Below are 14396 nucleotides of genomic sequence, written 5' to 3' on the forward strand. Positions count from 1 at the left end.
TTCTAGGGCAACAATATGTGATTATACAGATATACTAATAATGATATTTCACATTGTGTGTCTGCATAATTGAAATCTAACATTAATTTGCATTAGACCAAGCCCACTGGATCAGTAGTTATTACTCTAGTATCCTATGGCGTCACTAGTGCCACCAATTGGTCTGGTGCAGCCATCTGGGGTTGCAGTGACTTTATATTCGCATCGCTTCTAAGGGATGTATACATGGAGGTTAACATACCATATTTCATTGCCCCAGTTCTTCTATCCCTGATGTGATATGCCATCTAGTGCTGTAGCCTGACCGACTCTGAATGCAGCAACTAATTAGACTGACCCAATGAGTCTAAATACAAAATCGGAGTGAATCTGACGTGTGGTTCATGAGGAAAAGATGATTGCAGATTTTGAGCATTAGCGTTACATATGCACAGAATGATTAGTTTCCTTGTTTTTTTTTTTTTTTAGATATTAATACCAAATTCGGTGTGGGTCATCTCATTTTTGGGACGTCCATGATAACGATGACAAGTTTCAGATTAAGTGATTTGACGGGTTTAAATGGACACGTAAAATCTGTGATTTGTCAACTGCCACCTTTTTACCAATCCTTTAGCTTTTCTCAAACCATTTACCATGGGCTTACGTTCCAAATTTGGTGCCATTTGGTCCCATGGTTCATAAGACACATAGGAGCAAGAATGTTTTGCATGTTAGCATATCTGCTGGTATAGTGTGGCCATCTTTAAATGCATCAATGTTATTTATCTCAAACTGTTTAGGGACTATTGTGATGAGTCGGAAGACCACATTTGGAGTGAATCTGCCTTTTAGTCCCTGAGAAGATTTTGTTTGGTTATTTAAAGTCTCACATAGTCACAGTTAATTATTAGATTCCTTTTTTATAATATATCAATGCCAAATGTAACATGGTTCATCATGGTAATGTCTTTGATGACCCTAAAAAGTTTCAAGTTGATAGGCCATTGTGGAGTGGATTTAAATGGACATAAGTCTGATTTCCTGATTTTATCAATTGCCATCTCTGAAGTGGGCCTACATACCGAATTTGGTGTTATTTGGACTGGAATTTTGTGTTATATGGTTCAAAGGTTTTCAAAAAAAATCCAAGATGGAGGAAAATATATCCTGACGGACCTTATGGGTCTTTGAGGTAAATTTGTTCAGTATGAAGAAAACGCCTACATACAAAGTTTCAAGTCTCTAGGTCAAACGGGGCGGCGGATATGAGGGCTTAAGTGAGACTGCTAATTTGAAATTATAATATAAATAAAAACGACTTATTTTAAGCTAGGGCTAAACTCTGGTGGTGCCAGAATAACAACCTATCCCTCAACGTAACCAAGACTAAGGAGATGATTGTGGACCACAGGAAAAGGAGGACAGAGCACCCCTCCATTCTCATCGACGGGGCTGTAGTGGAGCAGGTTGAGAGCTTCAAGTTCCTTGGTGTCCACATCACCAACAAACTAGAATGGTCCAAACACACCAAGACAGTCATGAAGAGGGCACGACAAAGACAATTCTCCCTCAGGAAACTAAAAGGATTTGGCATGGGTCCTGAGATCCTCAAAAGGTTCTACAGCTGCAACATCGAGACTGGTTGCATCACTGCCTACAGAGTGTAGTGCGTACGGCCCAGTACATCACTGGGGCTAAGCTGCCTGCCATTCAGGACCTCTACAGGAAGGTCTGTAGACCAGGACCTCTACAGGAAGAGGAAGGCCCTAAAAATGGTCAAAGACTCCAGCCACCCCAGTCATAGACACTTCTCTCTACTACCACATGGCAAGCGGTACCAGAGTGCCAAGTCTAAGACAAAAAGGCTTCTAACCAGTTTTTACCCCCAAGCCATACGACTCCTGAACAGGTAATCAAATGGCTACCCGGACTATTTGCATTGTGTGCCCCCCCAACCCCTCTTTTACGCTGCTGTTACTCTGTTTATCATATATGCATAGTCACTTTAACCACATCTACATGTACATACGACCTCAATCAGCCTGACTAACCGTTGTCTATATGTAGCCTCACTACTTTTATAGCCTCGCTACTGTATGTAGCCTCGCTACTGTTTTTATCAGTCTTTTTGCTGTTTTTGTTTATTTACTTACCAATTGTTCACTTAATACCTTTTTTGCAATTCTGAGGGGAAAGCCAGACTGAACAGGTGGAATTTTTGTCTGCTTTTGAAGGTGGTGATGGAGTCAGAGTTGTGGGTGGCTTGAGGGAAGAGAGTTCCAGAATTTGGGTGCAGCGGTACTGAATGCCCGGTCCCCCATTATTGTTTTAGGGATGGTGAGTAGTCCTGAGTCAGGGGAGCGGAGACAGCGGGAAGGCGTGTGTGTATGGAGGAGGTTGGAGAGGTATGAGGGGCCAGGCTATGTAGGGCCTTGTAGGTGAGGACTAAGATCTTGTAGGTAATGCAGAATTTGACTGGGAGCCAGTGATGCAAAGTGGGGGTAATGTGTTCTGAGGGTCTGGTGTGTGAGAGGACCCTGGCAGCGGAGCTCTGGACGTACTAGAGCCGCAGTAGTCCAGACTAGTGGTCTTCACGGGTCCACCCAAACCTGAAATTCTCACTTTTTCCTTGGGTCCAGGTCGGGTCCTGTTTGATTGTCATCAGGTCTGGGGTCCTCTACACTACATAATCCTCTACAGTGCATTCGGAAAGTATTCAGACCCCTTGACTTTTTCCACATTTTGTTACGTTACAGCCTTATTGTAAAATGTATTAAATTAATGTTTCTCATCATCAATCTACCCCATAATGACAAAGCAAAAACAGAAATACCTTATTTACAAATGTATTCGGACCCTTTAATATGAGACTTAAAATTGAGCTCAGTGGCATCCTGTTTACATTGATCATCCTTGAGATGTTTCTACAACTTGATTGGAGTCCACCTGTGGTAAATTCAATGTATTGGACATGATTTGGAAAGGCACACACCTGTCTATATAAGGTCCCACAGTTGACAGTGCATGTCAGAGCAAAAACCAAGCCGTGAGGTCGAAGGAACTGTCCGTAGAGCTCCGAGACAGGATTGTGTCGGGACACAGGTCTGGGGAAGGGTACAACAAAAATTTCTGCAGCATTGAAGGTTCCCAAGAACATAGTGACCACCATTATTCTTAAATGGAAGCAGTTTGAAACCACCAAGACTCTTCCAGAAGCTGGCCACCCGGCCAAACTGAGCAATCATGGGCGAAGGGCCTTGGTCAGGGAGATGACCAAGAACCCGATGGTCACTCTGACAGAGCTCCAGAGTGTATATGGGAGAACCTTCCAGAAGGACAACCATCTCTGCAGCACTCCTCCAATCTGGCTTTTAAGGTAGAGTGGCCAGACAGATGCCACTCCTCAGTAAAAGGCACATGATAGACCGCTTGGAGTTTGCCAAAAGGCACCTAAAGGACTCTCAGACCATGAGAAACAAGATTCTCTGGTCTGATGAAACCAAGATTGATCTCTTTGGCCTGAATGCCAAGCATCACGTCTGGAGGAAACGTGGCACCATCTGTAAGGTGAAGCATGGTGGTGGCAGCATCATGCTGTGGGAATGTTGTTCATCGGCGGCAGGGACTGGGAAACTAGTCAGGATCAAGGGACGGATGAACGGAGCCAACTACAGAGAGATCCTTGATGAAAACCTGCTCCAGGGCGCTCATGACCTCAGACTGGGGCAAAGGTTCCTGTTCCAACAGGACAATGACCATAAGTACACAGCCGAGACAATGTAAGAGTGGCTTCGGGACAAGTCTCTGAATGTCCTTGAATGGCCCAGCGATAGCCCGGACTTGAACCCGACCGAACATCTCTGGAGAGACTTGAAAATAGCTGTGCAGCGACGCTCTCCATCCAACCTGACAGAGCTTGAGAGGATCTGCAGAGAAGAATGGGAGAAACTCCCCAAATACAGGTGTGCCAAGCTTGTAGCGTCGTACCCAAGATAACTTGAGGCTGTAATCGCTGCCAAAGGTGCTTCAACAAAGTATTGAGTAAATGGTCAGAATACTTATGTAAATGTGATATTTCCATTTTTGTTTTTTTTACATTTGCATAAATGCCTTAACTTGTTTTTGCTTTGTCATTATGGGGTATTGTGTGTAGATTGATTAGGGGGGGGGACTATTTGATCCATTTTAGAATAAGGCTATAATGTTTTTTTTGTGTTTAAAGTCAAAGGGTCTGAGAACTTTCTGAATACACTGTATGTCACCACAGCTCTGCATAGGCTGTAAGATATGTATTTTACACCAATAAGATTAATTCATTTATAAAGGTCTGTTTGTCGTCGGGTTCGGTTTGTTTTTTCTCGGGTCCGTTCAGGTCCGGGTCCCCCTTTAAAAAAATGATCAGGTCCATTTGGGTCCAACGTTTTGGTCAAGACATGATGTAACAAGTGCTGGTGGAAGAAGGCAGATTTGGTGATGTATTTTATGTGGGGCTCAAAGGAGAGAGTGGGACCCAAGTTTCTAACCGCAGATGGAAGAGCCCTCGATGGACATTATGAAGTCTCCTACTTTCTTGAGGAGAGCTTTGGGAGCCACCAGAATTATCTGTTTTATTACTGTTGAGTTTGAGTAGATTGGATATCATCCAGTTCTCATATCTGTTATATTTGATCAGAGACGGGGAGAGAGATGAAAGGTGGGTTTGGTGTGGATGTAAATCTGGGGGTTATCCGCATAGCAGTGGATGTTGAGACCATAGCGGCGGATGATCTGGCTCAGGGGAAGCATGTAGATAATAAAAGTCAGAGGTTCGAGGACGGAGCCCTGAGGCACTCCTTGGACCAGCCTTTCCAAAATAGCTACAGTATTTTTCTTACAGCAGTACCTTCTAGCTGCAGAGGGGGAGCTGAGCCTGCCCTTACAAAAAAAGATTGACGTTTTGAAACTGCAGTCGACTGGTATTTTGGACGGAGTAATTGCAGAATAACTGCAGTTACACTGCAAAATTACTGGGGTAAAAAACACTGTTCTTTTGGATGCAGTATTTGCAACATATTGCCGTTATAATGCACTCTAACTGCAGTTATACTTCAGTGTACTGCAGTTATACTGCACTCTGACAGCAGTCTTTTTTTTGTAAGGGTGTCAATGAAAAAATACAGGCTCAACTGAATACCCTCTACTTAGCCCAGAGTAGAAATCAGGAATAGTTTCACCTATTGCACTCATACTCACCCTGATGCTAATTTTAACCCAGACACCAACACACAGTCAACCAGAAGCAGGATTGAGCTGACTGACCATTGCCAAAGGATTGTTAAATATAGATTGTAGTAGAGGCATGAAGGCATTTTCTGTGGTTTCTGCTCTCTGATTTGATATTTATTAAACTGGTCCAATCATTCAGAGGTCCACTTGATAAGAGCTTCGCATGCTACTCGGGAACAAGGACATTCTGACATTTCTGACTTAACTGGTTGAACGTGGCAACTACAACCATAGCAAATTGGAAATGTCAGAGTTTCCTAGTTCTGACTAGCACGTGAATGCCGCAAAAGTCAAGACTGCCCTGACACTGATGACCTGCAGGGATGAAGCCTGCCCTGCACTACATGCCTAGATTAATACAATGGACAAGAATAGACTGCCAAGGCATCGTAATCTACTTACTCAGACCTCTCTCTCTTTCTCTCTTTATTGCTCTCTCTCTCTGTATCGCTCTCTCTCTCTGCCCCCTCTCCCTCTCTCGCTCCCTCTCAAATCAATTCAAAGGACTTTATTGGCCTGGGAAACATGTTTACATCACCTCACTCCCTGTCTTTACCTGGCACACACAGCACTCCATCATGTATCAACTAAATTGGCAGGAATACAAATGTAAAAACCAGCAAAAATCATTTTAACCGTTTCTGAACACAAGAAAGCAATAAGCACAGCAAATGTGTTTAGTCTTCCATGTGGTTGGTGGCACTGCCACTTCTAAAACTCAATTTAAAGAGAATTCTAGCATTGTATTTCTATGATAGCACTGAAGGCCTAGGAAAGTCCTATTTCGTGATTGGACTCCGCATTTTGATTGATCGAACTGTCATTGCATATATCGTCCCTGATAGGACGAGACGCAGAAGGACTATCCCACTTTTTCCCGTGACGTAGGACGAAGGACAAAATGATTTATCGCGAGGTCGTTCGGCCCCTGTGACCGCCGGTTGAAGTACAGTGGAGGCTCCATTTTAAGACACGGAAAGAGTGAGTGCAGTACTACGAAATATCTAAAATAACAATCCGATTTCACAATGTTAGAGTAGAATAGATTCTGAAGGCTTGTCTTTACTGTAATGCTTTGTTTAGGACGTTTAGAATGTTTTATGTTGCTAGCTTGTCTTGCGCAACCGTTCCACCTTGGGAAAGCTAGCTAATCGGCTAGTAGTGAGCAAGCTAACGTACTTCAGCTAACTATAGGAATAGCTAGTTTACACCAACAATAACATGATCTAATACTGTTTGCCTTCCCATTCAATGTTGTCTGGATGTCAAATTATAACTACACCCCCTTCCTAGCCTGTTGTCAGTGTAAGCAGAGCTGTTTTACTGTTGGTCGTGTTTCTATAGCAAGGTAGTGATCTAGCCTGCTAACATTCGCTTTCATTCTACAGACCGGTTTTGGACACCATGTATCCGAACACACTAACGCAGTTGTCCCGGGCTAATCCCTTCAACGCCCCGCTATTCTCCCTCCAAGAAATCGAGGAGCCCAAACAGAGCCTCCCCGCAAATGGACAGAGCCGCAACCTCGCTGCCGCAGCAATTGCTGGTAAACCAAGGTTCTGCATGCTAACAAGTAACGTTACGGTTAGCAAGTAACGTTAGCTAGCTAGCGAGCAATTACGCAGTCAACTGAATCAACGATGAGACGAGATACCGATTTTTATTCAACATGTGTATTTTAATATATACGACTTGTGTGCTCGTCAAACGTTCACAGCTATTTAGCCACTGTTATTACATGTGTAATGTCAAAGACAGGCCTTGTCTATGGAGGACACGGAAGGGCAGATGTAAACTCTGAAATATGCCGCAGGTATTTGAACTGAATTCATGACCCCCAATCGCTGTTCAAAACTAAGGTGAGAGGCCACTGTCTCACGTGCAAAGTAGAAGTTAAGCCAATGTCTGTATTGCTTTCTAGCACACCAACCAGCTAATGATATGCGTCTGACCCCTAAACGGGGGCATTGGTTCTCAATTCGGATAAGTTTGACAAGTTTTGTCAAGATTTAGGATCACTTGAAATGCTATCCTTTTTGTAACGTAAAGCATGGCCTTCAACAACCCCTGTTATATTCTGACCATTGCAATAGTATTGCTGTTTTTCATTGTTGCCTTAAAATTTTCAATTGAATATTTTTGTTTGTTTTTACGGCTTAGCCGGCCAAGTTCTAAAGGTGACATTAGCAATTATTGAACCACCATATGTTTGTCAGGCTTTTGGTTAGTTTTAGAGCTTGCTGACCAGTGTCCTTTATTATAGCCTAAATACTGTGTGCTGGTTGGTTGATTAGTTATATAGCTAGTCTGCTCTGCTGTTACAGCGCCTGTTGCACAACAGTCTTCCCTCGCAGGGAGTAAATATTCTATGTGTGCATGGCTCTTTGCACCTGTGATATAGGCCTATGCAGACTACATAGGACAGGACACACACAATTAAGTTCCACTTGAATTTTGCCTTTAGCCTAGTGAAGATGCAGTTTGCTCTTACTTATTACCACTTTTCTAATGAACAACATCAACACTTAAGTCCCCATTTTGAAAGTATTGCCTGACTCTTTCTTCAGAGGGAGACAGCTGTGAGTTCGGCTCACGGAAGTATTTACTCCTCTGTGGGTTTGGTGGCATCATCAGCTGTGGCACCACACACGCAGCCCTAGTGCCCCTCGATCTGGTCAAATGCAGAATGCAGGTCTGTCTATCCCTGTGGCCTGGAGCCACTTAAAACCCAACACGCTGTGTTGTTTTTGTTGTCTGAAATGCAATTTGCATGGGAGAATGGATGTATCAAGCAGCCCGGTTTTGTGCAGTTGTGGTGGAATCTTTGTCATTGTTGTTCCTCACGTTTTATCCCACTTGATCACCTGATTTTTGTTTTCGAATAACCTACATCGCATGGTAAGTGTGTGATTCATAATCACCAGTGTTTTTGATTAATGAACCTCCCTGCCTGCTACATTCCCCTTCCCAATCCAAAGCTAAAGGACTTGTAGGTCACTGAGGTCAGGAGTGACGATGGGAAAATTTGTTCAGGATGTTCACCTTGCTGTTTATAACATGATCAAAGTGCAGCTATTTGCTAGAATGTGGCCTATAGCTTTATAAGTAGGTTCAAAGGCCCAAGTAATTTACACCTCAATGGAACTATTCCCAGCTTTAAATTGACTAAAGTACAAAAGATTCATATATTTATGTAAGCTATATGTATTATTTTAACTAACTATGCAGCTGATGCTTCAACACTCTTTTTATTTTTTTATTTTTTAGTAAACGTTCAAATTCAGGACGTAAACTGATTCAAATTCAAAAATGTTATCATAGACGAGTATTGAGATACATTGGAATGTCAGTTTACTTCCTGAATTTAAAAGGAATTGACCTAAATCCTGATTCACAAGTGTTTGAAATTTGATCTGGCTCATTCCCTGGTGTGTTCTAATGTAATGGTGGCATGTTTGTTGGTGATTATTGTCCTGTGTTGCATGTGTCGTGATTGCGTGTTGGGCACGTATTGTGTTTTTTGCTGCAGACTCTGCAGATGTGAGCTGTGAGTTTGGCTCAACAAAATACTATGCCCTGTGTGGGTTTGGGGGTATCCTGAGCTGCGGCCTCACACACACAGCTGTTGTACCCCTCGACCTTGTCAAGTGCCGCATCCAGGTTTGTGGTACCCCCTGTAGCTGTCTGCTGTGTGAAGGCCTCCGTAGCTCCTGTAAGGAAAGGTGCCCAATCCCAAATCTACCCCTACGACTTTAGTTTCAACTTTATTGTCCCAGAGGGATTGTTCAACAATTGTGGCTTTAAAATTAATCGAGACTTTGCAGTCCCAATGTACCCTTAATTCCTAAGCACTTGAATAAATGAGGGAAAAAATTGGGTGAAAAACTTGATTTGGGATTGGGCGGAAGATTGCTGTAGATTAGCAGACATCAGATAAATCACTAGCTATAAGTAGTAGTGTTCATCTGGATAAACCCCTAGTTCACAACCTGAAACCTAGCGAGTGTGTTTTTTTTATTTTTTTTTTTATTATTTTTTTATGAACATGGCCCAGAAACCTTAGATAAAATTACCTAGATTTCAGCTCATAGGGCTCTAGTCCCATTGTTCCTTTGACTCTCTGCTAATCAAAAAAATGTTTCTTCCTTAGGTGGACCCTGACAAGTACAAGAGCATTGGCAAAGGCTTCTCCCTCACATTGAAGGAGGATGGAGCCCGAGGGCTGGCAAAGGGCTGGGCCCCTACCTTCATCGGCTACTCCATGCAGGGTCTCTGCAAGTTTGGCTTCTATGAGATGTTCAAGATCTTCTACAGTGACATGCTTGGAGAGGTCAGTCAGGGGTAGGAACCAATGTGGGGAGAAACCAACACTGTTGGATTCCAGTGTTTACAGTATTTTAAAGGAACAGTTCACCCACCAAAAATAATTAATTGCATGCTAATTACCAGACGCTTTTATGCAATTACAGTACAGTGAGCACTTACATTTTTAGTATTTATATGTAATCCCTGTGGGACTTTTAACATGGCATTGGTTTTGCTAGCCCACACAGGACCACAACTGACTTCGCCCCCTCTCATCTAACAGGAGAACACCTACCTGTGGAGGACATCCCTGTACCTGGCTGCGTCTGCCAGTGCAGAGTTCTTTGCTGACATTGCCCTGGCCCCCATGGAGGCTTGCAAAGTGCGTATCCAGACCTGCCCCGGCTACGCCAACAACCTCAGACAGTGTGCTCCCAAGATGTTTGCAGAGGAGGGAGTATGGGCGTGAGTAGATATTGTGTTTGCGATGTTATTAGGTTTTTGTATTTGTTTTGGTGGCTGTGTAACCTGTAAAGGTATTCCATCCTTCTCAGGGACAGCTATGAGGTGTATGCTTTTGTTCCTACACTAGGTGAACAAACCTGCTTCAACTTGTGGCCTTTATTAGATTGTGTGTTTCATGGCTGGTATGAAACATAAACCTGCAAAAGTAATTCTTGCTCCCAATAGCTGATTTGAGAGGTTACCACCAAACACGCTCCTTAGATCCACCTCTGGAGGGCACTCCTGTGCTGATGCTGTTGTCTGAGTGCTGCAGCTCCAGCCTGGAGGCCCTCAGCAGCTTTTTGGCTGTACAGTTGGAGGTGCTTGAGTCATTGGCGTGTGAGAGCAGTCTACCTGCCTCCCAGCACCCCTGCTGCACTGGCAACCCTCAGTTCCACTGACGGGACCCTACCAGTAGAGCTATGCTGGGGGATGGACAATCCCATAGGCCCTAATGGTATTTTCCAGGTTTGCGCCTTGATAGTTTAACGTAGTTTGTTCTCATCTCCGTTTCCACTATTGTGTGGGGAAAATTGACTGTTGAAAGTCGGTGCCTTGTTAGTGACCACCATATTGACGAGAACTCTGATCTGTATGTACGGAACTTTCAGGTTCTACAAGGGTGTGGTTCCCCTGTGGATGCGGCAGATCCCCTACACCATGATGAAGTTTGCCTGCTTTGAGAGGACCGTGGAGCTGCTCTACAAACACGTGGTGCCCAAACCACGTGCTGACTGCACCAAGTCCGAACAGCTGATCGTCACCTTCACGGCCGGCTACATCGGTGAGTAGTAGTACCACAGGAAATAGGATGAAGGTGGGTCTAGGAGCTCACCTTGAGTCATGTTTGTGTTGTCCTCGTAATAACTAAGGTACATATTAACGTTTTGCTATGGTGTGCACTAATGAATACGACCCAGGTCTCTCTGGGTAAGTAGTTGCCATTGGTCACAGATCTAGGATCATGTTACGCTTCCACAATTTGGTTAGGATTTGGATTTGTCACGTGCGCCGAATACAACAGGTGTTGACCTTAGTGAAATGCTTACCTACAAACCCTAACCAACAATGTAGTTTTAAAAATAATAAGAAATAAAAGGTAACAAATACTTAGAGCAGCAGTAAAATAACAATGCCCCCACACTTTCACTCTACCGGTACCCCCTGTATATAGCCTCGCTATTGTTATTTTACTGCTGCTCTTTAAGTATTTGTTACTTTTTATTTCTTATTCTTCTTTTTTAAGCGTAATATGATCCTAGATCTGTGACCAATGGCAACTACTTACCCAGAGAGACCTGGGTCGTATTCATTAGTGCACACCATAGCAAAATGTTGTGCAACGGAAAATGAAAACAAGTGTTACTTATTGGACATGTACAGGTAGTTGTCCCTCCCTGTTTCAATCAGTTTTCTTCCATTTGGTGACGGACAAAGACGACCCTGGCTTCTGTTTGATGGTATATAGTGGTCCTATATCGCAGTGTGTGCTGATGATTTGTCTGTCCCCTGCAGCTGGTGTGTTCTGTGCCATCGTGTCCCACCCAGCGGACTCAGTGGTGTCTGTACTGAACAAGGAGAGTGGCAGCACCGCCGTCCAAGTGCTCAAGAAGCTGGGACCTAAAGGTGAGTGGACAACCGTAGGGCTTGTCTCATTTAGGAAACACATCCTTCCTCAAAGTTGTCACCGATGTGATTTGGTACCTCGGGGTACTTTATCCAATCAAACCCTCTCAGGTTACTGGGCGAGAATAGGTGGGTCTAAATAAATATTTAATGGCCCAATTCTAACAACACGCTCCATAGATCCATATCTGGAGGGTGCTCCTGTGTGCTGGTGCTGTTCAAATCAAATGTATTTATATAGCCCTTCGTACATCAGCTGTTATCTGAAAGTGCTGTACAGAAACCCAGCCTAAAACCCCAAACAGCAAGCAATGCAGGTGTTGAAGCACGTTGGCTAGGAAAAACTCCCTAGAAAGGCCAAAACCTAGGAAGAATCCTAGAGGAACCAGGCTATTTGGGGTGGCCAGTCCTCTTCTGGCTGTCCCGGGTGGAGATTATAACAGAACATGGCCAAGATGTTCAAATGTTCATAAATGACCAGCATGGTCAAATAATAGGTCTGAGACAGGTAGCACGTCCGGTGAACAGGTCAGGATTCCATAGCCGCAGGCAGGACAGTTGAAACTGGAGCAGCAGCACGGCCAGGTGGACTGGGGACAGCAAGGAGTCATCATGTCCGGTAGTCCTGAGGCATGGTCCTAGGGCTCAGGTCCTCCGAGAGAAAGAGAGAATTAGAGAAAGCATACTTAAAGTCACACAGGACACCGGATAAGACAGGAGAAGTACTCAATATATAATAAACTACTGCAGCATAAATACTGGAGGCTGAGACGGGTGGGGTCAGGAGACCCTGTGGCCCCATCCGATGATACCCCCGGACAGGGCCAAACAGGAAGGATATAACCCCACCCACTTTGCCAAAGCACAGCCCCCACACCACTAGAGGGATATCTTCAACCACCAACTTACCATCCTGAGACAAGGCCGAGTATAGCCCACAAAGATCTTCGCCACGGCACAACCCAAGGGGGGGCGCCAACCCAGACAGGAAGATCACATCAGTGACTCAACCCGCTCAGGTGACGCACCCCTCCTAGGGACGGCATGAAAGAGAACCAGTAAGCCAGTGACTCAGCCCCTGTAATAGGGTAAGAGGCAGAGAATCCCAGTGGAAAGAGGGGAACCGGCCAGACAGAGAAAGCCAGGGCGGTTCGTTGCTCCAGAGCCTTTCCGTTCACCTTCATACTCCTGGGCCAGACTACACTCAGTCATATGACCCACTGAAGAGATGAGTCTTCAGAAAATACTTAAAGGTTGAGACCGAGTTTGCGTCTCTCACATGGGTAGGCAGACCATTCCATAAAAATTGAGCTCTATAGGAGAAGACCCTGCCTCCGGCTGTTTGCTTAGAAATTCTAGGGACGATTAGGAGGCCTGCATCTTGTGACCGTAGCGTACGTGTAGGTATGTACGGCAGGACCAAATCAGAGAGATAGGTAGGAGCAAGCCCATGTAATGATCTGTAGGTTAGCAGTAAAACCTTAATCAGCCCTTGACTTGACAGGAAGCTGTGGTCTCTCTTGAGTGCTGCAGCTCCAGCCTGGAGGCCCTCAGCAGCTTTCTGGCTGTACAATTGGAGGTGCTTGAGTCATTGGTGTGTGAGAGCAGTCTACCTGTCCCCCAACCAGGCTGGGGGTGGCTAACACTTGTTTTAGTCCCTTTGGATAGAGTCCTGTAACATTCCATGTACAGTCCTTCTACTGAATATGGCCTTTTTAAATATTGCATGTATGACTGCCTAACATTGAGTGTTTGGCCCACTCAAAGAAACTAAAAAGCAGATGTAATTTATTTATACACTTCTAGCAAACACCTCCCTTCCATTCTCTCCCCCTTTAAGGTGTTTGGAAGGGCCTGGTTGCCCGTATCATCATGATCGGTACTCTGACCGCTCTGCAGTGGTTCATCTACGACTCCGTGAAGGTCTACTTCCGCCTGCCCCGTCCCCCTCCCCCCGAGATGCCAGAGTCCCTCAAGAAGAAGCTGGGGCTCACTGAGTAAAAAAAACAACATCTCCAGGACCCCCTCTCGACTCACCTCACCCCCCTGGCTGCAGCACACAGCTCTGTTTTCTATATTTATGTTCCTAAAGCAGCTCCTCTTCTCCAGGGCTGTTCCTCCCATGTATATTTAAGAGAAAGAGAGACTGGAAGGGAGGGATCCATGTTTGTCCCCCCTCTGCACTGAGGTACAGGAGAATATACGTACTGTAGAAACATAGTCTGGTTTTATCATGTCATTAGTAATGTGGAAATGATAAAAAATTAAAATGTTTCCCTCTAAAACATGTTCAGTTTTAATTTCTTGAAGTTTTCCACTGAAAATAATTTTGGTATTGGGTTTAAGTGGTATATTGGTATGCTATACATTTTAAGCTGCCTCCCTTCCAGCATTGGGGATCGCCCTGTCGATTTCTATGGTCACAAGCACTGTTTGACAAACTGTACACACCACTCTTGTTGCTCATGGGAATTTTGCTGGTTTAAAGCTTCCTTAAAATTCTACACATTTTGTCATAGGGTGTAAAGAAAATGTTGCCGTTTTAAAGAATTTTCATGCAATTATATACATTTTGCCATGTCCATGTGATTTGAGTAACTAAAAAATTACAACTATCTGTGGGCAAAAACAAACAGCTGACATGGTCTTGTTGATCTGGGCATTTCTGACAAGTTATAAATAGCTTTCTACGGTATGCAATGAATTACACTTAC

General features: G+C 44.3%; 1 protein-coding gene and 1 non-coding gene across 4 annotated transcripts; both read left to right on the plus strand.

The window, feature by feature from the left end:
* The first annotated feature begins 6102 nt into the window (after nucleotides 1-6102).
* Nucleotides 6103-13969, plus strand: LOC110500267 (phosphate carrier protein, mitochondrial). Of its 3 annotated transcripts, none has more exons than XM_021577543.2 (8): nucleotides 6103-6228; nucleotides 6636-6793; nucleotides 7815-7939; nucleotides 9398-9577; nucleotides 9836-10017; nucleotides 10668-10840; nucleotides 11572-11682; nucleotides 13523-13969. In XM_021577543.2, exons 2-8 carry the CDS (start codon nucleotides 6652-6654, stop codon nucleotides 13681-13683), a joined length of 1074 nt encoding a protein of 357 aa, XP_021433218.1. In that variant the 5' UTR covers nucleotides 6103-6228; nucleotides 6636-6651; the 3' UTR covers nucleotides 13684-13969. The 3 variants fall into 3 exon arrangements, with proteins under 3 accessions (XP_021433218.1, XP_021433217.1, XP_036813574.1); XM_021577542.2 differs by lacking the exon at nucleotides 7815-7939 and adding an exon at nucleotides 8777-8907; XM_036957679.1 differs by lacking the exon at nucleotides 7815-7939.
* Nucleotides 10265-10497, plus strand: LOC118943022. Its single transcript, XR_005038758.1, has one exon. It is a non-coding gene; the product is annotated as a small nucleolar RNA SNORA53 (small nucleolar RNA).
* Nucleotides 13970-14396: the final 427 nt, after the last annotated feature.

The sequence above is a fragment of the Oncorhynchus mykiss genome, chromosome 21 (genome assembly GCF_013265735.2).
Source record: "Oncorhynchus mykiss isolate Arlee chromosome 21, USDA_OmykA_1.1, whole genome shotgun sequence".
NCBI lineage: Eukaryota > Metazoa > Chordata > Actinopteri > Salmoniformes > Salmonidae > Oncorhynchus > Oncorhynchus mykiss.

Coding starts and splice junctions, on each gene's coding strand:
- LOC110500267 (XM_021577542.2), top strand. CDS start 6,652: ATGTATCCGAACACACTAACGCAGTTGTCCCGGGCTAATCCCTTCAAC. Junction 8,908..9,397: donor TTGTCAAGTGCCGCATCCAG/GTTTGTGGTACC, acceptor TTTCTTCCTTAG/GTGGACCCTGACAAGTACAA. Junction 10,018..10,667: donor GCAGAGGAGGGAGTATGGGC/GTGAGTAGATAT, acceptor CGGAACTTTCAG/GTTCTACAAGGGTGTGGTTC.